This window comes from Engystomops pustulosus, chromosome 3, assembly GCF_040894005.1.
Source record: "Engystomops pustulosus chromosome 3, aEngPut4.maternal, whole genome shotgun sequence".
NCBI classification, from domain to species: Eukaryota; Metazoa; Chordata; class Amphibia; order Anura; family Leptodactylidae; genus Engystomops; species Engystomops pustulosus.
Genome location: NC_092413.1, coordinates 48,704,973 through 48,730,491, shown reverse-complemented (window position 1 = coordinate 48,730,491; position 25,519 = coordinate 48,704,973). Strand labels below are relative to the sequence as shown.

General features: G+C 40.7%; 1 protein-coding gene across 2 annotated transcripts in view; it reads left to right on the top strand.

The window, feature by feature from the left end:
- Window positions 1–19,865, top strand: part of HEATR1 (HEAT repeat containing 1) — a 39,151-nt gene extending 19,286 nt beyond the window's left edge. For both annotated transcript variants that reach the window (XM_072140731.1, XM_072140730.1), the window contains exons 19-45: window positions 368–516; window positions 2,528–2,717; window positions 2,909–3,081; window positions 3,211–3,372; window positions 4,179–4,421; window positions 5,258–5,386; window positions 5,466–5,572; window positions 6,103–6,240; window positions 6,473–6,591; window positions 7,061–7,182; window positions 7,626–7,754; window positions 9,458–9,688; window positions 9,822–9,948; window positions 10,046–10,206; window positions 10,303–10,349; window positions 11,089–11,212; window positions 11,361–11,501; window positions 12,043–12,335; window positions 12,418–12,568; window positions 14,185–14,343; window positions 14,592–14,729; window positions 15,242–15,346; window positions 15,739–15,907; window positions 16,901–17,055; window positions 17,195–17,353; window positions 18,123–18,231; window positions 19,458–19,865. In XM_072140731.1, the coding sequence (XP_071996832.1) occupies window positions 368–516; window positions 2,528–2,717; window positions 2,909–3,081; window positions 3,211–3,372; window positions 4,179–4,421; window positions 5,258–5,386; window positions 5,466–5,572; window positions 6,103–6,240; window positions 6,473–6,591; window positions 7,061–7,182; window positions 7,626–7,754; window positions 9,458–9,688; window positions 9,822–9,948; window positions 10,046–10,206; window positions 10,303–10,349; window positions 11,089–11,212; window positions 11,361–11,501; window positions 12,043–12,335; window positions 12,418–12,568; window positions 14,185–14,343; window positions 14,592–14,729; window positions 15,242–15,346; window positions 15,739–15,907; window positions 16,901–17,055; window positions 17,195–17,353; window positions 18,123–18,231; window positions 19,458–19,546 (4,019 nt within the window). In that variant the 3' untranslated portion in view covers window positions 19,547–19,865. The remainder of the gene's footprint in view (window positions 1–367; window positions 517–2,527; window positions 2,718–2,908; window positions 3,082–3,210; window positions 3,373–4,178; window positions 4,422–5,257; window positions 5,387–5,465; window positions 5,573–6,102; window positions 6,241–6,472; window positions 6,592–7,060; window positions 7,183–7,625; window positions 7,755–9,457; window positions 9,689–9,821; window positions 9,949–10,045; window positions 10,207–10,302; window positions 10,350–11,088; window positions 11,213–11,360; window positions 11,502–12,042; window positions 12,336–12,417; window positions 12,569–14,184; window positions 14,344–14,591; window positions 14,730–15,241; window positions 15,347–15,738; window positions 15,908–16,900; window positions 17,056–17,194; window positions 17,354–18,122; window positions 18,232–19,457) is intronic.
- The last annotated feature ends 5,654 nt before the right edge of the window (window positions 19,866–25,519 follow it).

Genomic DNA, 25,519 nt, shown 5'->3' with positions numbered 1-25,519 from the left:
AAGTAAAAAATAAATAAAAATTAAAAATAAAATTCATTGAAAAAACAACATATCCCGGCATTCCAAAATTCCCAGTCGATAAAAATATAAAAAACTTTATTCATGGCATTATAAAGGAAAATGACCCTGATACCACATGATAAAAAAAAAACCTGAAACTTATTTTTTCAAAATAGTATGTTACAAAATTGGTTTCCAGTGTATGTGCCATACTATTGTGATCAAATCATTGAAAAGATTAAATCTTTCGGTATTGTATAAGTTGAATATTGCTGACTACTGCACAGGTAGATGTGATATCATTTAGCAGTCAGTATGCTGTCATGTATTATTATACTGATATGCTCAGATGTTTCTTTTCCTCTAGGAGATACCTGGTGGAATCCAGAAATCATGGATGACCTCAGCAAGAACTACCTACAGCTCCTTATTGGCCTGTTCGATGTGATTGTCATTGGTTCAAGTGAAGGGAAGAACACCGCCAACTTCCGAACTCTCTTGGGCATCCTGTTCTCAGTACGTGTAATGTATTGTACCCCTTTTCCTCCTTGCTCGTCTTATTCTGTTTAATTTGTGTTTCTTTTATCTACTGCATACGTGTGATTTTAAAGTGTTAGGTTGCCTTCACACGATCATGTGCAGCCAGTTGTCATGGGCTTGTATATTGGCCCAATCCCACATACTGTACGTCCATCACCGTGTAGGGCTGTGAGCACAACCCCCATCTGTAGACGTTGGGCCCTCATACCATCCTCAGGGCGTCTGTTTCTAAACATTTCAGTAGACAAATGCACATTTGTGGCTGCTGGAGGTCATTTTGCAGGGCTCGGGCAGTGCTCCTCATGTACCTCCTTGCACCAAGGTGGAGATAGAGGTCCTGCTGCTGGGTTGTTACTCTTCTACAACACTGGTGTACTGGCCTTTCTCATAGTAGCACCTCCAGCCTCTGGACACTACTCTGCCAGACACCGCAAACCTTCTGACAACAACTCACATTGATGTGCTACCCTGTATGTGCAGCACTGACTGAGCCACTTGTGTGGGTTGTACAGTCCATCTTATGCTGCCACGAGTGTGAAAGCAAAATTGACCAAAACAGCCAGAAAGCATTGGTACTGAGAAGTGGTCTGCGGTCCCCACCTGCAGAACCACTCCTTTATTGTGTTGCTTTATTGCTAAAGTGTTCCCTTTATTTTTTAAGCGGTGCATGATGCAAGGACTTCCCAGCGCTGTAGTTCTGCTGGCAGACTGAAAGTCCTTGCATCAAATGTTGGTGTAATTCAAAGACTCCCGTTCTGTGAAACATGTGCAGCACATGGGGTTGGACCAACTTATGATCCTGTTTCAATGGGCTGCACATGATTGTTTGAAAGCAACCTTACTTTTCTACAAAAACTGGAGACCTGGCATAGGATAGTTCACCTGTGATGGATTCTGTATTGTTAGAAGAACAAAGAAATAAAGTTGTCAGTTTATAGCATTTTCTTCACTACCCAGAATCTGCCTTTTTTTTAAATCTTTCAAAAAGCTGGAGGGTAATTTTCAGCTTTTTTACTGGTTTGCAAAGGGGTTACTGTAGACAGAGCACAGCATGAAGACTCATACTCCTGCCAATTCTCTTACAGCAAAGCACAGGTCAGTGAGGAGGAGGACATGGTTGTGCCATAGGGATACACAGAGAATATTCTTTGATATATTTCTCAGAAACTGTCTCCTTGTGCAGAATAGATGAGTAAATGTATGTTGTTGGGTGTGTATTATGTCAGTGAACTTTAATACCCACAATTTAAAGGGAACCTGTCACCAGGGACCATTACAGCTGCAGTGCAAATATGCCATTTTGCTTTCTCTAAGCATTTCTATTACAATATAACTGTTATAACTTACCTTGCACCCTGATAGAATCATCTGTGTAGTCACAGGGGTTGGGCTTTGGTTTGGATGCTCCTACACAGAGGTCACAGCCTTGTGAACTGACATCAGTGGGAGAGGGAGGAGCTGTACAGGGGTACAAAGAGCTGAGCAGTCTGCAGCACAGACACGTCATGTGTTGTTTTTTTTTTTTAATGCATACAAACCAAAGCCCAACCCCTATGACTACACAGAGGAATCTGTCAGGGTGCAAGGTACGTTATAACATAAAGTTATATTGTAATGCCAATGCTTAGAGACAGCTGCAGTGCAAATATGTCTGTCTGCTTTAACAAGCTTCTGAAACCTGTCTTGAGTGAAAATGAGGTCCCTGGTGACAGGTTCCCTTTAAGAAACGAGTGATATTTGTGACCCCATTTACAGTATCTACATTTAGAGGTTTTACAGACGTCAATAATAAGGTAAAAGTTGTGTACTGCAGACTGAATACTTGTAAGATGTGGGTTTGCACATGTAGAGATCACGTGTAATATCTTTCTTCATCACAATTCTTGTTCTAGCATTACATCATATACATTTTTTTCAATGATTAAATGTATAATCACAAATGTCACAGAAATGTAGTTGGTAATGTATTTCTTCTTTCCCTGTGTAGAGCTGTTTACCCGGAGCAATGAAAGTCTTCAGTTTTCTCTGTCTTCTTTGGACATATAACTACAACTTCTCCAGTCCTTTGGGCTGCACAGTGAGTGCAATGCTACAAACACGAGCCTTCTATATAGGTCAAGCCTTACTAACGTCACGCTCCGATAAGACCAAGGCCTTGCAGCCTATTTCTTTCTCAGGTAAGGTATAGTTTTCATTCTATTCATCTCTATTGATTCATCTCTGATCAGACACTGCAGGCATTTGCAACATTTGGAGCCATATGATGCCATCTTACCCCTTGAAATGGGTTTGCCCCAATCGTACATAATCCCTTGTTTTTATAGCTTCTAGTCCCTTTTGATTTACTTTGTCTATATTTTCCCCGCAGTGGCGGTGTCTCTACTCATTAACCTGGTAAATCCTATAAGAGAGATCCGCAGGGGAGCCATTGCTTGCTTAACGGCCTTGGGCTTGGATAAGAAATCCCCACTTTACTCAGTCGTACAGGGAATGTTGCAAAGGACTGAAGAGATTGTTGCCGATCCCAACTATGTAGCCCAGGTTAGTCACATCATCTTTGTAGTCCACATTTTTTTTCCCTAATAAATGAAATGTATATATTTTATGACAATATGCAATGTCTATAAAACGATCTCATGGATAATGTTGCTGTCATTGCTGATTTTGCAGGCATTGGGTACGGTTTTTGATCAGATGCAAACATCGGGCTCTGCCAAGACTTCTCCAAGGCTCACTACATTGAAAACACTCCTGAGCCTCCTACAGAACCCCTGCTGTCCTTCCTATGTTCGTAAAGCTTTGCTGCAGCTTCTGCATAATGTGAATGGCGAGGTATGGATGCTTATCAGAAGTAATTGTAGGCCCACGAGTTAAGCTCACACACTGGGATAAATGCATCTTTTTGGATTTTAATGGGTGGTGTTTTTGCTCTCCAGAAATTAGTATTGATGGCACATTGTATGGATCTTAATCCCATTGTTTCTGAAAATAGTCTACTGGTTAAATCAAGTTTTTTTTAAAGGGTTTGGAAACTAAAAAAAATTTCCAGGGTATGCTATGGATGGCCCTATCATGGTCTTATTACTTTGGTAAACTTTTTGAGCAGTTGGCGACCACTGTAGGTCATGTGACCAGTAGCCGCACTAATCGGGACTTTCTGTGATGTCTTTTGTCTCGTTGACTGCCATCCAATCAAGGGGGTTAAGGAGTCAATACTCCCATTTCAGTGGTTGGATCTGAGTGCGGGTGTCCTTGGCACACCCCTTCAACCACTGATATTTGAGTGATTATTGTGGAGGGGGCATGCACGGCTCCTTTGATTCGCCTGGAGTATGCAGTATGGAGTATGTCCCAGAAAGTCTTGAGTCCTTCTGTCTGCTGTCACATCACCTTCAGCTCCCACTGACTGCAACCAAAGCTGGGGTAAGTATCATATGGGTGACCCTATTAGAGCCTTGTACTTGTACCTGGCAAACCTTTTTTTTGTTTGTTTGTTTATGACATAGTGACCAACCCCTTTAATTGTTGTCTTCTCTTGCGGAAGTTCTTTATAACTCCATAACATTGCTCAAAACAGTCAAGTTGTTCTTTGGAATCTGATTTCTTCAGCTTTTGTTGCATTTCTCACAATCTTGCAGGATGTTCTGACTGAGTTACTTGCGCCCTTAACAGCGCTGCTGGAGAAAGTGACCCATTCTACAAGTAATGTTTTACCAGATGAGGCCATGCTGCTTCACCTCATCTTGGGCAAGTTCAATGAGCATTCTGCTGGACTCTTATCTAAGAACCTTGAGAGTCTAGATCTCTTCATTCAGGCTCTTAAGACCCCCCAGGCCATCTTGGATGGGATGCCCTCCTTCCAGGTTGCTGCTCTTGGACAAGTGAGTTAATTCTTTTGGTTTCTTTGTGATTCCATTAGTTGAATTTATTTAGTGTCTATCCCCATCCACACAAATCTATGCAGAATTCAGTCCTATTCTTCAACTATTTTTAAAGTTTTTCCATTTTGTAAGAAAGTACACCCTGTTTTCACTGCACATGTGCTTTAGCTCTGGCACATGGACATTGTGGCTGTGGTGTATGCACCCATATAAGTGTGTGGTTTTGGTTTTGTAATGAGGTCATGGACACTTATAGGCCAATTTGGGATACTAAACCATTAGTCCTTGATGAGGTGTGGGTGGTTTAATGTCTATAAAGGGGTTGTTTCAAGTTTAGAAGTTAACAAGGAGTTTGGTGTAGGTTTGACTGCTAGGACACCCACCCATCACAAGAACAGGACCCCGCAATAATCTAAACTTGTGACAACTCTTTTAAATCGTCCTGACGTATTCCTTTTAAAAAGTAATAATTAAAAAACGTATAGGAAGCTCTACACAGAGTGCACTGTTTGGTAGAGAGCATTCATGTGCATTGCTCCATTCACTGTGGTAATTATAGAGAAATACAAATACAGTCAGTCCCATAGGTGCATATTATGGGGATCACCTGTACTCTGGACCACTCAATACACACAGTATTTAGGGACACATTTACTGTACATCACGAGAGGTTAATAATAGTTGTTGGTGCGGTGAAAATAATCCTTTCACTATTAAAAATAATAGGTTGTGTATTGAAAAATGTCTTCTACAATTATGGTGAAGCATTTGGGTTAAATGAAATCTTTTTGCTGTTCTCCATCCTTTGTTCTCATTATAATTTTTTCTTGATTTAGGTTACAAAGGCCTTCTTTTCTGCTCTTGATGGGACTGTTCAGCAGAAGCTACTGGGTGTCCTCTTTGACTTGTTAGTAGAGAGCAAGAACCCTGCCTGTGTTCAGGCTGTGGGCAGCTCCTTTAAGTCGGTAAGTAGCCTGATAGACCCATTTAGTGCCCCATATTCTACAGCTCCCAGATGTGCTTATGGGTTGAGCTTTCTTCCAGATCTCTGTGAATGCTGTGCACGTCGGTTCTGAGCTCGAACCCCCTGGAAGAGACAAAGCCGTTACTTCTGTGCGTCAAACAAGGAGGAGTAAAATGCAGGCTGTAAGGTAAGCTACACTTCATATAGGTCACGCCATAGATAGGTGCCCCTTTATTGCTTTTATACACCCAGCAATCCCCACATACAGACGAACAGGCAACTGTGATTTTTACCATTTCTAGTTTTGGAAACACTTTACTCAATAATCTCCAAAAAGTTCTGTGGATTGGTGTTATTTTTTTTTCTTTGCCTCAGTTTTTTTTTTTGTATGGTTAAATAAAATTCGCAATTAAAGCCAGGAGTGAAATCGGCAGGAAGATGCAGATTAAGTCATTCATTTATAGTTTGCATTTCTTGGTAATATACTTCTTGCTTTAGCTAAAAAAAAAACTAGATTAAAGTCTGCACCAAATGTGACACAACAAAACTAAAATGTTTATTACTATGGCATTAGAGTTATGAAAATTTAAAAAAAAATTATGTTTTTGCTGAACTACTATGTAGAATTCCCTAATTTTTAAGTTTTTTTTTTGTCCCCATAAGCTGTAACATCAGTAAATGTGTCATCATTTCTTTTATTTCCACTCGCTGGTTTAGGAAACAGCCGACTGATGCAGCAGAAGATGGAAGTGTGAACTGGACAAGGACTACTCTTATCCTAGAGCTGCTTCAACACAAGAAGAAGCTTAAGGAACCAGAACATTTGGTGCCTACTCTCTTCTACCTTTTGTCTAGGTAAGAAGATGGCATTAGGGAAGGAAATCGCTTAACCCGTTCACGCTTCGCGCTGTATATCTACTCTGTGAGGCCTGTATGAAGGCTCACGGGCTGAACCCTCTTCATACAGAGGTGGGGTTTCCAGCAAACCCCCTCCGCTAATACCCATGGTCGGTGCTAGAGGTTTCACTGAGTGCAGTGATTCCCAAATTTTATTTATTTATTTTTTTTTAATTATTTTTCATTTTAGGTGTCTTGAGCCTGTAAATCCAGAGCAGGGAAACATTGAGTACATCAAGCAGCTAATCCTGGGTTGTCTGCTCAATATCTGTCAGAAGGTTTCCCTGGATAGTGAAAAGGAAGCTAAAGGTAAGAACAGGCCATATGAGAATTGAGGTATGGTAGGGATGATACATATACGAATTGGAAACTGGAGGAGCCATTTCTAAGGTTATTCCATCATTTTCAAAGTTATCTCCTGTCGCATGACATAACAACGTGAATTTGCACATTTAAAAAAAAATATTATTTTGGCGCTTTTTTTTTTTAAGGCGCATGTATGGGTCAATTTTACTTCCATTTGTGTCTAGAAAGTCTCTAATTTGCTCAAAAGTAAGGGGCGATGAAGGCACGTATCAAAGAAAGCATCTGTCTTGCAAGTATACATCAGGAACACTGCAACACACACAAGCAAACTATTTAACACCCTAGGAGCTAGAAAATGTGTAGATAATCCCAAAAAGGCACAAAAAAGAAAAGAAATAGAAGTCAAAATAAAGATACATGTCCCCCACTGTCTCACATTCTTTAAATATAACTGAGAAAATCTGTTTTCTAGAAATTTTGGATGAAGAAAAGTTTAATGTGGAGCTTATTGTTCAGTGCGTCAGGACCTCAGAGATGCCACAGACTCATCATCATGCCCTTCTGCTCCTGGGAACTGCTGCTGGGATCTTCCCTGTAAGTATATCCTGATTAGTGACCTATTACTTGGGCTGAGTTCACACTGAACTTTTGCCATCTGTTGTAAGGATGCATTGGGCGCGATTCCCGATACGTCATCCTGTTCCTGATTGAATATTGGCAGTCATCCGTCCCCCTTTGCCTCCAGTGGCCTCTAATGAACCTATACGTCACTCAGAGGGAGCAATATGGAAAATCGTAGTTTGCTACGTCTTTCCATTCTTCAATTTCCACAGTATGCAATGAATACTGGGCTGACAGAGGCACAAAGGATGCCTCCTACTGCCAGTATAGCTTGGTGTGAAAGAAGATGTGAATGTAGCCATAGTATACATCTGAAATTTTTGGGGTTTAGGTCTTGGAGAGATTTTTGCTTTGCATGAACGCTGTTCTCGTTGTCCTTGTCTTTCTCCACTGAAATATTATTTGATTGTTTCCAGGAAAAAGTGCTGCACAATATCATGCCCATCTTCACATTCATGGGAGCCAGTGTTATGCGCCTGGACGACAGCTACAGTTTCCAAGTCATCAGTAAGACGGTGCAGACTGTGATTCCTGCCCTGATACAGGTAGGGTCTCGCTAATGTCATCTGTATGTGGTTGGCTGAACCATTGCTGTGTACAGTCCTACAAGTATGTTGGTAATTTTCCATTTTGTCAGATTTGAGATATTCGTGAAAGGGAGATCCTGATTTTTTTTTTTTTTTTTCTTTTCTTTATTTTTTGGTATTGATAACCTATCCCAAGGAAAGGCCATCAATAACAGATCAGTAAGGCTCTGACAGCTGATACTTAAGTTGGGTAGTTGCCATAGGGGTACACAGTCTGCTTTTTGCTTCTCCTACTGTGTAGTTTCAGTGCCAGAGGCTCCTACAAACAGGTAATTGGTGCTGGGTCTCGGCTCACAACAATAAGTAAAGGTAATCCCTATCAAAGAGCGAGTCCTTTTTTACCGGTGACAGGTTCCAATAGCTATGCAGATTTTAACAGTGCCCTTGTCAACATTCTGAATTACTTCAGTACTTTATAATAGTTTATTTCACATTACCTGCTCCCTGGCAGCAGCATGTGGTGAGAGGGCAGGAGCAGCAGCAGCTTAGTGCCTATGTCTCGCTCTCCTCTCCTCCAGCCCTCGCCCCCCCCCCCCCCCCAACACCTTTCTGTTATGTGCATTTAGCAGGCAGGGGAGGGAGCCGGATGAGTGTGGAGGAGGACTAGTGGTCCATTGCTTGGATCCCATGTGTCATCTGCGTTTTGAAGTCCTCTTTTTTTTTTTTTTTTTTTTTTTTTGAAGTTTTAAATTAGAAGTAGCTGCCAGAGCTACAAACATATTCCATGAATAGGAACTGATCTGAGTTTAATGGATTGTCCAGTCATCTCATAGACCTAGGAAAGAGAGGACTAAAATGCTTTCAGAAATTAGAAATTTATTCCAAGGGGTTTCATCTCAAACCCTAGTGATGTTAACACAATAATGATCATTTTAACCCCTTACTTTACAATTTACACGGTTTACTCTATGCAACTCTGTGTAAAATCCCAGGGTGTGGACAGGGCCTTGCTAAGCAGACACATTACTGTATTATCCATCTAGTTCTGAGAGGTGACAATGTGGTTACATTATCAGGGTACAGGTGTATGTGCACTTTCATGTGGCTTCTGACATTGTACTAACACATAGACACATGAGCCACAAGACAGATCAGAGATGATGAGATGCCTATTGCACACACAGCCCTGCTACATCTCACAGATATGTGCCTGCCATCCCCTTCCCCCGGCTCACTTATCTCCTTGTAGTTTGCAGCCTCTCTCTGCTCACCATGTGCTGACGGGTCTCTGAGCTCTGTGCAGGGGGCGTGGCTACAGCCACACAGCAGAGACAGACAGAAACTCAGCTCCACGATCTCATCTAAGATGGCTGCCCAACCCAAAGAAAAGTTACAGGGTCTTGTCTAGGGGAAACTGAAATTTTGTACACCAGGACTGATAGACAGGTTGGACTTATATCTGTAAAATGCTGTATTTTTGTTAATAATAGAGAATTAGAGAATGTGTTATTTTCTTGTGCTGAGTACATGTAAGAAACTTGTCTTCGTGGGAATACCCCTTTTAAAAAGTAGATTGACCACTGTACATAAGTGTGTTTATATCCATTGTTGGGATAAGATTGTTCTCTTGTATATATATTATTTTCAGTTACACATTTTCATGAAAAACAGAATAAAAATTGATGTAAAGGAAATCTGGATTATGTTTTATCTCTTAACAGGCTGGAGAGCAAAACTCTAAGGAGACCAAAGATGATGTGGAGAAAGTGGTTGAGCGGATCATCCGTGTGTTTGTGGATGCTCTCCCTCATGTCCCAGAACACAGGCGACTGCCCATCTTGTCCCAGCTCCTGGAGACAGTGGGGGTAGAGCGATTCCTATGGGTGCTCTTAGTTCTTCTTTTCCAACAACACGTGACCAAAACTGTCACTGTAGCACCCACTGGAGAAAAGGTGAGGCAAGGGTCTCTTCTGTGTATATATAAAAAAAAAATCTGTTTGGTTACTGATACATGTAATTGGCCATTAAATATATAACTTTATTCTTTTAGCACCTGTAAACCCAGTGTTATTTTTTCCCACCCAGGATGCAGTGTTGGAACGGGACACAGAATTTTGGATATCGGTTTGCTGTGAATTCAGTGTCCAAAATCAGCTGGAGAGTTTGATCAGTCTTGTAAAATTTATGAGCGCGCTTCCAGAAAACAAAGAAGGTGAAGACCTGGAAGCAGTGATGCCCCCTGAGTATATTCATTACTTCTATTGGTATATCTGGTGTCTTCATGTTCTTCTGTTTTATTCCTTTTCTAGATGATCCTACACAGAAGAAAAGTAAACCGCAGAAGGATCAGAATGAAGACTCGGAACTCTTCAATGTCGCTGTCCACTCGGCTAAGCAGATACGTCACTTCAAGTTTTTATCTGTGTCGTTCATGGCCAACCTCTTGGCCTCTCACACGTTTGTCGCCAAGGTATGTAACAGTATTGATGTCTTGTTTTCTGTTATATAAGGATGTCTTCAAGCGATGTCGATATCACAGAACAGTATTGACTGGCTTTTCTTTTAGGTGGCAGAGTGTGAAACTGCGGAGGAAGTACAAGAACTGGAACAAAGGTAAGTTATGCAACAGACAAGTAACACGGAAAGCCTCCCTATGAATTATAGACAATCGAGTAAACTTTCTGTTGCATTGTTTGTTTTTTTTCTATAGAAGCCATTTAGGCCAAGAGCTTATTGGTATTAGTTCAGATTTTCTGAACCTTCCTTATAAGCTGTTATTTCATGGAATGCATTTTATGTTCATAAAATACGCCCATAGCAGTCTCTATAGGGTTAAAGTGGTAATGTCCAAAGACCCTTCAAAGTAATGGTTAACCGCTGATGAATGGATGCACTGCATCCCCCAGTACGGCAACAGCGGGATATAACCTATGAACCGGGGATGTCCTAAGAGGGATATAACATAGAAGGCGGATGTATTAATGTGTCATTCTTTAGGCCAGTGCAGAGTAGAACTAGACTATACTCTTCTGCACCAGATGTATCTCTGTCTGCTGCTGGATGATTAATCTGGTGCAGTAGAAGACCAGTGACTTGTACTTTGCAGATCCTATTAGGTGGTCTAATATAAAATTTTCCACTGCACAGGCAAGACCACACCCCCTTTTTTATAGGGAGGACACGCACCCTTTCCAGAAAGTCGGTAAACTGCCTTAAAATTGTCTAAAACCTTCAATAAATGTGGTACCCACCTGCCCCATCAAATTGTACAGCTCCAGATCTAGTGAAGGTCGCTATATAATTCCATGAATAGTGTAACTCATACAGTACATTTCTTAATCTACAACTACAGGATATTGGAAGAGGTTCTCTGCTACATCAAGATAGTAGCAGGTTCTGTGGAAGCAAATGCAGACAAACCAACTGCAAAGTTCTGGCGGGCTCTTCTCAACAAGTCCTATGAGCTTCTGGACAAGGTGAGTTGTACGTCTAAGTAATGGTAATGTGTACATGACAATAATCCACTGACACTATGTAGAACATTTATGAAATGCAGCCTGTTTGGGGTCTTGCTATATAATGATATATAATGTAGCGTTTAATTTGCCTGTTGTTTTATTAAAGGTTAACGCTCTGTTGCCTACCGAGTCTTTTATCCCTGTAATCCGTGGGCTCATGTCTAATAATCTGCCGTCTGTCCGACGTAAAGCAATGGATCTACTTAACAACAAGTTACAGCATCGAACACAGTGGAAAGAAGAGCAGGTATTCGGTCAATACATGAACTGAACCCCAGTCCTTATCTATCCTGTCATATTGCTTAGAATACATCTGGTGGTCTTTTGTGTTTTGTTAATTGCAAATTATTATTTTTTTGTAATGTTCATGGATCAAAAATTTGATTGTGCCATTGGATTTCTCCAAAACATTTTCTTTCTGCATTATAAGCTTCTAGTTATACAGCTGTTTGGAAAGCCTAGTGAAGTGAGCTATCCCAGGCATCCAAATCTAATATCATCACTTAATATTTTGCAAGCAATTAGTAGTAGAAGTGAATATGAGAATCATTGTTGTAAATGTTAGCAGAGGAAACTGATTAATTGTAACAAGTTTTGTCGTACCCCCCCTTTTTTCTAAATTGTTCAATGAAAACCCTGCAGAATCCATCTTGGTCTCCCAAGACAGATTATCAGCTCACAGAAGTATCCACATTTGGCTAAGTCGATAGAGAGGGTGGAGGGCAACGGTGCTACAATTGTCACATCCAACCCACATCCAACATCTTTTATTTTTGTTTTTTCTCCAGATTGATTTGCTTTTGGGACTTGTTAAGGACCTTCTTTCTGTCGCACAGAATAAAAGCAACGTGGAAGGAGATGAACAAGCTATTAACAGGCAGACGGCTCTCTATAGCTTAAAGCTCCTCTGCAAGTGTTTTGGTTCTTCTAGGACTCAGGTCTTTGTGCCCGTTCTGACTGTAGCAGTTGATATTGTATCTGCAGTAGAGTCGGAAGAAAAGAACGTAGCAGGTAGCGCTTTACTGTGCATTGCGGAGATCACCAGCACCATCAAGGCCCTCGCCATCCCACAGCTGCCCAGGTACACTACCCAACTCCGCAAAGACAATTTTTATGCCTGATTTTGGAGATGTGCAATGATGGTATTCATCACTTATTTCCAGGCTAATGCCAGCAATCCTAACTACCTTGAAAAATCGGAAGGAGCTGCTTACCAGTGAGATCCATCTATTGAGCACAGTTACAGCTCTCCAGAAAGTTGTGGAGACCCTCCCGCACTTCCTAAGTCCATACCTACAAGAGGCCTTACTCCAGGTCAGTGTATTCGACATTCAAAAGCCAGAACTATCCTCTGACTTGTATGTCGCTTGAGCTGCTTTAAAATTGGGCACCCAAAGTAATACATTTGGTGGTCTAGGGAAAGGAAGCCATTACACCAGCAATGTAAGCCCATTCTTTATTGTAAGTTAGGAAGGTTTGTAGAGTTCACAAATACAAATGCATAGTGCACATGATAATTGTAAACTTTGTAATCTAATTATAGGGGGATATTTATCTGTATTGTTTCAGAGCAAAAAGTGATCTAAATGTTCATCTCAACAAATTGGAGCTCTGATTGGTTACCATGATGTCTCACACTTCTGATAAATCTCCTCTATAGAATCTGTCCACGGTCATGTGATGTCTCACACGGCTCCTTAGAAAGCCGTATGTTATAACGAGTTGGGCACCTGTGTGACATCACATGGCCATGGACAGATTTCGGTCCACTAAACTCCTTCCTGCCGATGGACTTTTTCCACTTTGTTTTTGTTTTGCACTCTTCTCCTTCAAAAACCCATACCTTTTTATTTTTTCCATGTATGGAGCTGTATGAAGGTTTATTTTCTGCATTATAGATTGTACTTCCTAGTGGCAGCATTTTTATTCCTTGCCTTCCACTGCAAAGATGGCAAAAAAAAATTCCAAATGCGATAAAATGTTTGTTTGTTTTTTTTTTTTTTTTTAGTGGGCTTCATTTTTACAGCTTTCACAGTACACTCCAAGTGACACTACCAAATTTATATAGGTTTTATCCGTTTTTAATAGACTTTAAAAAAATTAACCTTTTGTATGGAAAAAAAACTTACTCTGTTAAGCCCTAATCGGATGCCAATAACTTTTTCATATTTCAAGGTGTGTTTTTTTGAGGGACGAGTCATTAATTTCTCCCATTTTTGGTCTGTACAACCTTTTTATAACTTTGATCAGTTAGTGACATGATTATATCTAACATGTTTGTTTATTTTTATTTGTGTTGTAAGGAAATGTGTGTGGGAGGGTGGTTTTTAAAAAAAATTTATAACTAATAAAAAACATTTTTTTTTTTCTTTACTGTATTTTGAGAACCCTTAGGGTACTTTAACCCTTGTGGGTCTGATTGCTTATACCATATACTGCGATACTAAAGTATTGCAGCATATTGTAAAATCACTGGATTTGTATAAGAGCCTGCTGATGGCGAGATCCTGCAGTGACAGCCATGTATCCCCTCTGTTCTGGCTGTCATGGCAACCAGTGGATGCCCACAGATGACATCAGTGGGGGCGCTCGCCGGATGCAAGACGGCGATTCCCATCCAGTGCCGTCATATGCGCACAGTACAGCTAACACCCACTTTGTACGGAGCGGGCTCAGCCCATAGAGATACGTCACATGTCATTTCTATGGAAGGACTTTAAGGAATTAATAAAGTATATAAGAATATTGTATAACTTTTCATTACACAAACAATAACAATTTACTTTCTCAATAGTTTCCTGTCTTTATTATTTCTGTTGAGGTGTCAGCACTCCTATATACAGTATATACCTCCATACACACTGCACGTGCTCCAGGTGACCACTAGATCCGGGCCTTGTGCTGATTCTGATGCTTTTCTGGTTGCCTAGGTTACATATCTGGATCAAATTACTGTGAAAATCGGACCGGCGAGTCAACTCTCTGTCAGAGTGACGGCTTTGAAGACCAGCTTAGCGCAACAACTCACGGCCAGAGTTTTTCTACCTGTTGTCACCAAGTGCTATTGTGATCTTCTGGCCTCGCAGAAGGTAAGTGGCAGTATGTGTTTAGCCTTCTGACTGTTCTGACTGCCCCAACAATTCCCCACTCCATCTTTGAAGAATCCCACATGGTGCCATCAATTCAGAGAAAATTCTCTATAAATAACCAATCAATGCAATATTACTCTAAAAACCCAGTTTCCCCAAACCTTATTTATAGTCTCTATTTGGTCTTAACCGACTGTTTTAGTGTTGCTGTTTTTTTTGTTTTTTTTAACTATATGTTTTATATTTAGCAAAAGTGCATAGGATCCCTAATGGACGTATTACACCAACATATTACCACAATGGAAAAACAGCAGCTGTTGTCTCATCAGTCTGAACTGACCGCATTCTTCCTCAAAGCCCTGAATTACAGAGCCGAACATACGGAGGTAACGAATATAGAGAGCACTTAAAGGAAATCTACCGTCAAAATCGGGCATGATAAACTAGGGCCACTTAATCTTCTTATGTTTGTTATCCATGGCCTCCTTTTTCTATAATCAACTTTTAAAATAATGCTAATAAGCCAGATTGGCTCTGGGGGGGGGGGGGGGGGTTGCCAGAGTCCCTCTGTGCTTCAAATTCACAGGATATTACTGTGTGCATGAGACAGTGTAATATCCTGTGTATCTGGCATGAAGGGGCTCTGGTAACAGCCCAGGAGCCCTTTAGGCTCATTAGCATGATTTTATCAGTTGATTTTAGAAGGAAGCAGGCCATGGATAACAAATCTAAGAAGATTACCACAGTCACAGTGCCTGGATCTATGAGTAAGTGTCCTTGGTTTATCTTGCTTTATTCCCAATTGATGTAGATGCATAGATATGTAACTAAAAATGTAAATGGTATTGTACCTGGTGACACTTAAGGGCTTTTCACCTTTTCCTTTTCTTTTTTACAGCATAGTCTGGAGGATGTTGGCATAATTGAAGGCCATATCATTAACTGTTTCATCATCATGGTCATGAAGCTTTCAGAAGAATCTTTTAGGCCTCTCTTCTTTAAGGTAAGAGTCTGCAAAAAATCTCCACGCAGGCCCAAAAAAATATAAAAAAGGTTTTCTAAATTCTCCTGAATTCACGAACGTGAACATAAAAATTTCACATCTGATTTTGTTTCAGTCTGATGTCCGTTTTTCACAGTTTCTCAAACTCTGTACTCAAAAATTGTTCTGACTATGACAGGCTATGCTTATTAATGGGTCAGTCGTGTAGTCTGTTTGATATAATGGCACCGATCCATTGGTTGTGGGGATCTGCGCTTAGTGTCCCCTTTGGATCTGGTGCTCAAGTGGGTGATAATCTGTGTAAGACACTTTTGAAAATGTGGAAATTGTCTCACCATGAGATTGGACCTATTTTGTTATTGCTCATGCTTGGTACTTTTGACTTTTCACAGCTATTTGACTGGTCGAAAACAGATGGATCCTCAAAGGACAGACTCCTCACCTTCTGCCGCTTAGCCGATTGTATCGCTGACAAGCTGAAAGGACTCTTTACCCTGTTTGCTGGTCATCTTGTAAAGCCATTTTCAGAGATATTGAATCAGACCAATTTAATGAAAACTGGTATGTTATGATCTGGTGGCAGCAAGGTTTTCTTGTCGGCATACATTTTCAGGTAGAGGGAGCTTTGGAGGAGTTGCCTGGCATTATAAAAAAATATTTAGGGCTCATTCCAACAGGTGTTTTTCATGTCTGTATGCTATCCGTTATTTTTACCCCTTGTGTTTGTTCAAATGTCCATTCTTGTTCTGTTGTGAGCAGCAATAACATGTATAAAAATGCACAGCATGTGGATGACTTTTATTAGCTGTTTTTTTCGTGTGAATTATTGCAAAACATTTTTTTTTTCCCGCCATAAAAAAATATGTGAATACAAAATCACACCGATTTTCATATGGATATGATTCTTGTGTTGTTAAAAATAAGAGAGATGTAGTCTCAGACACCAGAGTAGCCCACTGTCACTATTTATGCCACATCGCCCCATGGTCACAGCTGCTGGACAATGTAGATGAAAGTTTACCCTTCTCGCTTTAGAGCAGTGTCCTGTGTCCCATGGGATTGGCCAGTGAGGAGTGGTTAAAAAATAAATTAAATTAAGACGTCTAAAGATAATTCCCATAAATGTAGCCATGTTGTCCCTTAGAAATGAGATTGTTTCCTTGGGATACGACCACCCCCGCACCCTGGCAACCTTGACAAGACTTATGCTATTGATCGTTAGCACTGGAAGGCTTTGTGACATGCTGTAACTTTCAGACGTTTCTTTGTGCAGTCACTCCAGCAGAGGTGGTCGTATCCAAGGACAGCTGTTCTCCGTTAATAAAGAGACCATATGACTACAATTATGGGAAATTATTTTCAAACGGATAATTTTTTTTTTTTTTTAAAGAACATCGAATTGAAGAAATATATGTATATGACAGATGAATTAAATGTCATTGCCCAGACAAGAATACCCCTTTAACTCTTAGCTGCCAGTGGAGTACATTATATTACATATAGCATTTATTATATCCTATAAATTATATTGAGTAAAGTTGTTGTTTCCCACAGATGAAGTGTTTTTTGAAAATGATGAAAATAGTGAAAAAAGTTGCCTTCTCCTGGATTTTGTACTCAATTGCCTGCAGAAAATCTTCCTGTATGACAGTAAGCATTTTGTCAGCAAGGAGCGAGCGGAGACCTTAATGATGCCCTTGGTGGATCAGGTATATTTCATTGAGATCAGAATCTAAATCTCTTCCTTTATGGCCCTGTGTTACAAGAGATAGTTTTTCTCTTTTCATAGAAGAGCCGGGTTCAATGATTTATGTTTGTCTGATAAATGGAATAATTCTCTTCTATTAGATTGAAAATTTACTTGGAGGAGATGAAAAGTACCAGACGAGAGTGAGCGAGATCCTGGTTCCTTGCATTGCTCAGTTCTCTGTTGCTATGGCCGATGACTCCCTGTGGAAACCACTCAACTACCAGATACTTCTTAAGATGCGTCACTCGTCTCCTAAGGTGAGAGACACAGAAAAGTATTTCACAATGTAACTAGATGTTCCAGAAGCTTCTTACTACTGGGTGTATGTGTGATAAAGTGGTGACAATAGGATACAGTCTCTTCTAAACTGATACACATCATTGCTGCTACTGGCTCTGCACACGTGCAATGCAGGATTTACCCAGAGATAGCGACCCTGGGGTGATTCCTTTCTGACCCTTCTTACTACCTGTAGCTGGTACCTTGTGAGCAGGAAGGAAGGAGATGGATGACAACAGTAAACTCGCATATGCAGCGGTCATCACTGTCGATAACTTAAGGTATTACACTATCAAATGATCAGGTGTACATGGAACTAATTAACACTTGGGAAAAAAATATAAAATGGGAAACCTATCGACAGGTTCTTTACAACTTGACCTTTCAATGTTGTAAAAAAATTCAAAATTATTGGCTTTTTTATTTAAGCCACCTTACATAAAAAATTAAAAAAAAAAATAAAAATGACACATTTTCCAGACAAAATTAATACATTTTCGCTGGGAAAAAAATAAATAAAAATAATATTTTAATAAAATAAAATTTTTTTTCCCAAAGACCAGTTGCTCTTTTTTTAATTTAAATTGAAGAAAAAGAAAAGCGAGATACGTAAATATGTTGGCCAATAACTTATATTCTCTGAGTCTGTGCAGTTTCATTCACCTGGTAACGGTTTGGGTTATTGGTTGAATTACATTGATGTCATTCCTTCTTGGTCCATTTGTGATCCATGTGATCTATTTCTAGGTTCGCTTTGCTGCAATGCTGGTCTTGATCGAACTAGTGGAAAAACTGAGGGAAAACTACATGGTCCTGCTACCAGAATCCATCCCGTTCCTGGCAGAACTCATGGAAGGTAAGTTTTCCGTTATTGTGAAATCACAAGTTTATATACATAATGTGTGTGTGTGTGTGTACGTTCTGGAATTGTGTATAGAGTTTTCTGTGGTTTGGTAATGGCAGAGTAAGAGTTTTGAAGGAAAAGGCTTGCTGGTAGCTACCACTAGTAGGAGCCATCTACTATATTGCTCGGCTGCATAATGGGTTAAAATCGTGTAGCATCATCAAGTTCAACCATTTTATAAACCAAAATTAATTCAGACAAATGCAGACAGTGTCGGTATAAATTGTCTGTTATATATTCCCCAGTGATATAGAATACATCACTACTTACCTCTCATTTCCACAGTGATACTGGTCTGCAACTCTGGTTATTGTACCAACCATGCAAGTTACACAGAATAGCGGATACCACGCTGATGGGTTAGAGTCCCCAATACTTGGACCCCCTTCAATCATGTACACAGTTGTACCGTTCTCATTCAGGGGCGGAGCTAGGCCTGCCGCTTCATTCAGTTGTGTTGAAGTGTCTGTCGATGAGAGTGCTGGAGATGGTTGAGTACTTTTACTCAGTGAATGGGAGTGCAGGAGATGGGATTGAATACTTTTGAATGGAGCAGCAGATTGAGTGTACATCCAATGGTTTAGAACTGTGCTTAAGGCTCCATACACATGGGGGTCTGTAATCTGGTTGCGGAAATTATTGCCAGATCATGGCCTCCATAGAGCACTGTGACACAGATGGGACACGAAGTATAGAACAGGTCCTATCTTTCGCTCTGCTTCCAATGGAGAGTGGATGGTTGAGCTCTTGCCCTGGCCTAAGCTTAGCCCAGGTCCTGGCACACTGATGTCTGTGTGCAGCCTGAATGTAATATTTATGTGGACCTTTTTATGATAAGTAACAACATGGCTTTGTCCTGGTTTTGTTAGTTTTCGTTCATTTTTGGTCTTTTTGTTTCTCCTGGTGTCCCCCATAATCATCAGTACGATTTGCTTTTTCTTAAAGCCTTTTTGGCCTTGTACCTGCAGGATTTACCGGATTGCGACTTGGTGCACTGAACACACATGCTGAGTTTTGTTCAGTGACTTCCGGTTCAGTCCGGTAAAACCCACAGGCGCACAGAGCAAGTTTGTTAGACTCATTAATGGGCATGGGGCTTGACTGTGCTTCTATCACATAGGAATCTTATTACTGCTTACACTGGTCCTGACCCTGATCTTGTTCTTCCTTGTATCTAGATGAGACTGAAGAGGTGGAGCACCAGTGCCAGAAGACAATCAAGAAGCTGGAAGCTATTCTGGGAGAATCTCTGCAGAGCTATTTCTAAAAGGCTTTATTGATACTTACCTAGGACTATATTGTGCCGGAAGATGTAAAGACTGTGACACTTGGCCGGACCCCTCCACATACAGCCATAAGCTACAAAGGATCTGCCCTTTTTACAAGCCCAGCTATAAATTACATGAAATTATTTCTGGTATATATTGGCATAAACTCCCCACAATTATATGTAACTTATATACACGTGTGTCCGGGGAGGGTATGCGCATTTCCCTGCTGTCACATTTGTATCAGATATTTTGTATACAGACTTTTTGTAAAAAAATATACTAGTACATTTCAGATTAAATGAGTGTTTTACAATATTTTCGGAATTGAGTGCTTTATCCCCCTCCATGGTGTATTCCTATTGTAGATATTTGGCTCTGTGAGTGTAGCTGAAATGTTGATCCTCTTAGATATATTAGATATTAAAGACTGCACATATATTTTGCCTCTTTTATGTGTGTGGAGTAGAGTCAGATACATTTTTTGTTGAGTGTAGATCTTCCGTGTTGTCCTAGTATCTTGTTGTGTCCAGTTTCCAGGTCTAGGGTTCTATACATATTCCCAGTATACAAATTACAGCTGATTCCCTCCCCATCCCCGCCGTAGGGCAACGGAGCCCGAACACTCTCCAGAAAAAGGTAATTGACCATCTCTAGAATGTGGTCTATGTGGGTGCCACAAACTATAAAAAATTACCATCAGGTGTGTGTTAGGATATGCGATTCATATTGACCCCTGGGACCCCCTCCTTCCCCACCATTATAAGAATAAGTGTGTGAAGCACTGTAGTGTATGTGTGACCCGGGGACCATTCACTACTGAGCTGTGATCTTCATAGAAGTGAATCAAGCAGCGGCCATGCATGCCCAATAGTGCCTGACTTATAGGGCAATTCTCTCCTGCTGATCAAGGACATGTGAATAGGGCCTAAGTTTAGTTTGTGTCACAACCATTTGGGTAATTTTTTTTCTTTATAACTGAACCTAACTTTAGTCTGATCCTAAACACAACCTGGATTTATTTCTAATGATAATATGGTTTAAGATTCCCCGTTAATAACACTAAAAACCTAAAAAAAAAACTCCAGTGGGTCCAAACAAGCCACCTAAACTAAATATCCCAACAGACTTGATCCAAATACATCAAAAATGATGTAAAAATAAATCTTTATTAAACATTATAGGATATTAAACAAGATAAAGCAGGCACAAAAATAGATATAAAGTTGGCCACAAGGCCTAAGGTAGGAAACTCTGCTTCACTATGTAGTGTTCAATGAAAGCCAGAAAATCTTTGCTATAGCAGTTATAGGAAAGCTGAGTTTCCTATCCTAGGCCTTCTGGTACTGTGGATATCTTTTTATCTTGTTTTGTGCCTGCTCTAGTGTTATATCCTATATTTATTGTACCAACTTTCCTTCTGCAATGGACCTGGAAATGGTCTGAAGGGTGTGTAATGAAGATGCCTCGTGTGATTAGATGGTGAGCAACAAAACGGAGAGCTGCCTTCCTTGTTGATGGACAATTGTCCCAACTGATGATCTAACTGGACAGTCTGAGGCTTTTCACTGTTGGCCTTCAGTGACATAACCATCGCTTCCCACAGCTAGATCAGAACCATCTCTGTCTCTGCCTAAAAGTACTAGCATCATCCAGAAAATTTACTTTGAAGTGAGATGTAAATTGTTGTATAAAGTCAAGGAGGCGGAGATTTTAACATCAAAGTCAAGCTCTCTCTTCCTCAGAATGTCCCCTTCATTGTAATTTGTGGTTCCTCCAGAGACATCAATAACCAGATCTCCTGAAGTCTGATGCATTATTTCAATCCCAGTGGAGTAGGTGTTCAGACACTAAAAGTGTTCAACTCTCCTCCTTGACTTTATACAACAAATTTACAGCTCACTTCAGTTGATTTTCTGTCATTACATTTTCACATATACAGCTAGTGACAGGTTCCTATAGAACCATATTAACTGACCTCTTCTTTTAGCTAAAAATTTTTTCCCCTACATCCACATAAATCAACTTTATATTATTTTCCCCAGCATCAGAGAAGGCTTGTCCTACTCGGCTAGCCCATTCTCTCTACTCCTCCCCATGCCTCTTCTCAGCATGTCATGTGACCAGTTTGACATAATCACAGGTCCTTTAGCCTCCTAACATTAGCAAACCCTACATCATGCATACATCTGATCACATGAGATCACAGCATGTCTGCATGGACTTTTACTCCTCCCCATCCTCCATGGAAGCTGCAGTGATTTCTTGTGGTCAGATACATACATGGGTATGTATCTTGCTGATGTAACAGGACCTCAGATGATATCATCCTGGCTACATGACTAAATGCCAAATGATGTAACCGAGCTCACCATACAGCAGAATATCATAGTCTATCAATCAGGAACAAGGAGGCAGGCCAATGCAAGTAACTAATGAATATGCAAGAAGTGTCACCGTACTTGCCTCAGGTAAGTTGCATATAAGTTTACTGACTGATTTTTGTAGCCATGGAAAAAAAATATTTTGGGATGAGGGCAATGCTTTTCAACCATAGTTTTTAATGAAGTATTTATTTTGGGTGGGTTAATTTGCATTACAGGTTTACTCTTTAAATGTATGTCCCAGGAGGGTATAAAATTATTCACCACTCTTCAATGCTGAGCTGAACGGGAGCATCGGACAGGAGGGAAGCGTATAGTGGTGTTTGTGGCAAGACCACTAATGTGTTATTTACATTTCTGCATGAGACACAACTACGTAACCAGATGTGCAGCAACTTGACATTTTTATCCCGATTTGTCATCCTTATGGAATTGTTTGTGACTAGAAGGGAATCTTGTCTGCAGGTTTATTCACCTCAAAATTCCAGGGGGAATGAATTTCCTAGTGTAAAAGGGAGGATGTAATCCCTGGAAGTATATAAATAATTAATAATTCCAAAAACAGGCAGCACTCCAGGGTAGTGATGAAAACGATGGGGTGTCTTTTATTCCATGTGCAACGTTTCAGCTCATGTAGAGCCTTTATCAAGCATGGAAGTATATAAAGCTAGCCCCTGGTTGAATAGTAAAGGACGGTGGTCAGGGGCATGGCGGGTGCCAGCACTGGGCTTACTTGGGCAACTCCCGGGGCCACATAAGGCTGTACATAAGGAATCCATGGGGACGGGGGTTATATAAAATGAGGGGCTGTTTGCTATGAGAAATTAGGGAACAGGAGACTGTTTTAGTTTCTGAAATGTTAATGCCGCCATGTAAGTTCACTGCAAAGGGGCCCACTGAGGCTCTGTCACCCAGGGGGTTACTGAAACCTGGAGTCAACGCTGGTCCAGGGCGCAGAACAACTCCCTAAGTGCTTAAAATCCCACATTTTTCATACAGATTAAAATAACTTTTTTATCTTTTACCATAGTACACCATCAAAAATATCAAATTTCGGGAACTTAAAATGTGATTAACAGGGCTTGGGCATTGGCATGGTGTGAGATTTCCTTTAAACCTAGTGCACAATATATTCTTCATAGCACAATTTGTAAATCGTCCTCATTGCTATGCAATCCACACATTACTGCAGCCCCTTCATCCTGGTGACTGCTGTGGGGTCATAGCCTGTGATAAGTGTTTGTGTCGATTTCATGTTTTGCTGTGTAACATGGAGTCGTTATGGATTTAATTATCATTTCTGATGTCTGGCGCTTCAGTAGTGATTTCCCTGGCCTGACAGAAGAGGGCGCTGTTGTCCTTATTAAATATTCTTTCCTATTTAATAACCTTTTAATAATTAGAAATAAAAGTAAATGCAGATTTGTAGTTTTATGTATATATTTCCAGCGATAAGGTATCCTGGGGGAATATAAATGATTGCTGATGTAAACTCTCCCATTACTATCAGAATCGCAAAAAGCTCCATATTTAAAGCTTTGTCAGACGTAATTAGGCAGCAAATTTCTTCTGATCTTTTCGGATGGGGTCAGGTGATCTCCAGTCACTTTTATCCCAATCTATCCTCTGTATAGACTCATCGTTCTTCAAGTCCTTGAAGTTTAACTTAAAACTCATTTATAATTCTTTGCTATAAAAAGACTACCGTATATATTCGAGTATAAGCCGACCCGAGTATAAGCCGAGGCCCCTAATCTTAACACAAAATACAGGAAAAGCTATTGACTCGAGTATAAGCCGAGGGTGGGAAATGCATTGGTCACAGCCTCCCCAGTATATAGCCAGCCAGCCCCTGCCTCAGTGTATATAGCCTGCCAGACCCTGCCCCAGTGTATATAGCCTGCCAGCCCCTGCCCCAGTGTATATAGCCTGCCAGACCCTGCCCCAGTGTATATAGCCTGCTGCAACTGGCGGACAGATCGCACAGAAGATATGCAGGGGTATTTATTTTTTTGACTCGAGTATAAGCCAAGTTTGGGTTTTTCAGCACATTTTTTGTGCTGAAAAACTATGCTTATACTCGAGTATATAAGGTATTTCTTCATGGAATATGCAATATCTGAGGAGAACGATGACCGTGACCAGAACAATCTGCATATATACGTTGTATCCGCCATGATGGCTTTATTCCATAGTCTGCAGGTTGTCAGTTCTTGTGGGCTCAGTTTTTACTACTTTCACTATGCACTCCAAATAACACCTCTACTTTATTCTTTGGTTTGGTGCGATCGGGGTGATGTTATGTCAAATGGTGTAAAAATCGCATTTCGGACATTTGGCCGCCATTTCCAGTCTCGGAGGTCACCGCTGGTTATAACCATCTTGATATTTTGATAGATCGGGCATTTTGGGACGCGGCGATACCTAATGTTTTGTGATTTTTACAGTTTATTCTATTTTATATCAGTTCTAGGGAAAGGGGGTGATAAGAATTTGTAATATTTTACTAATTTTTTTTAAACTTTTTTTTTTTTCACAATTTCTTAGACCATCTAGGGTACATTGACCCTAGATGGTCAGATCATTCCTACCATATACTGCAATACTTCTGTATTGCAGCATATGGAGTTTTTGCATGTGATTCGTTACAATGAGCCACTGGCTCATTGTAACGAATCTGCAGAAACCATTCAGCCTCGGGTCTGACGATGATCGGAGGTAACATGGGCATGGGCACCGCCACGTTTTAAGTGCCGCCGGCAACTTTGTCGGCAGCAAAGAAGAGGTTAACACCCGTGATCGGTGCAAGCACCGACCGCGGGTTATAGCGATGGTTCTTTGCTACAATATGCAGCAAAGCCCATCTCTGGATGAAGCCCGTGAGCCCTCTTCATACACCCTTCATAGCTCTGCGGCGGATATATCCGTCGCAAAGTGTGAAAGGGTTAAATAATTTATTGACTTTATTAAAAATAAATCTACTACTCTGCACTCACAACCTCTATGCGCCTCCATAGTAACAAACTACAAATAAAACAAGTCATAACCTTCCACTTCAGAGTCAGCCAGCAGTCCATATAATACTGATCACTTAAATAGAAGCTGCAGCGCAGACTTACAGCAGATATACTATGGGTACAGGTAGATAAGTGGTCCTTCTGTTCTACCTGACACCCAGGTTTTACATTCCGGATGATGATGATGATCCACTGGTAGCTTAGGACCACTTCATTGGCCCCCATTTACATCTTATAGGGGTTGTTTGAGATTGGTGGCAAGGAGGGGGCTGCTTAAAAAAAAAAAAAAAACATGTACTCACCTCCATGTTTCCTCCCAACTTTGCCACCTCTCCGGTCCGTGCTCCATGTAAGCAAACAGAAACGCTTTAAGAAAAATGCAAAGCCTCCACACATATATGCTCTGTCCATGAAAACTGTGCTGGTCAGATCCCATGGACTGAGCACAGTGCAATGGACATGAGTCCCAAACAGCAGTGCTAGCAGGGTGACAATTGTTGGTGTCTGTGACGAAGTTCGGACGGCAGATGAGGAGTCCTTGCATCATATATCACTATGATGGACTTCCTGC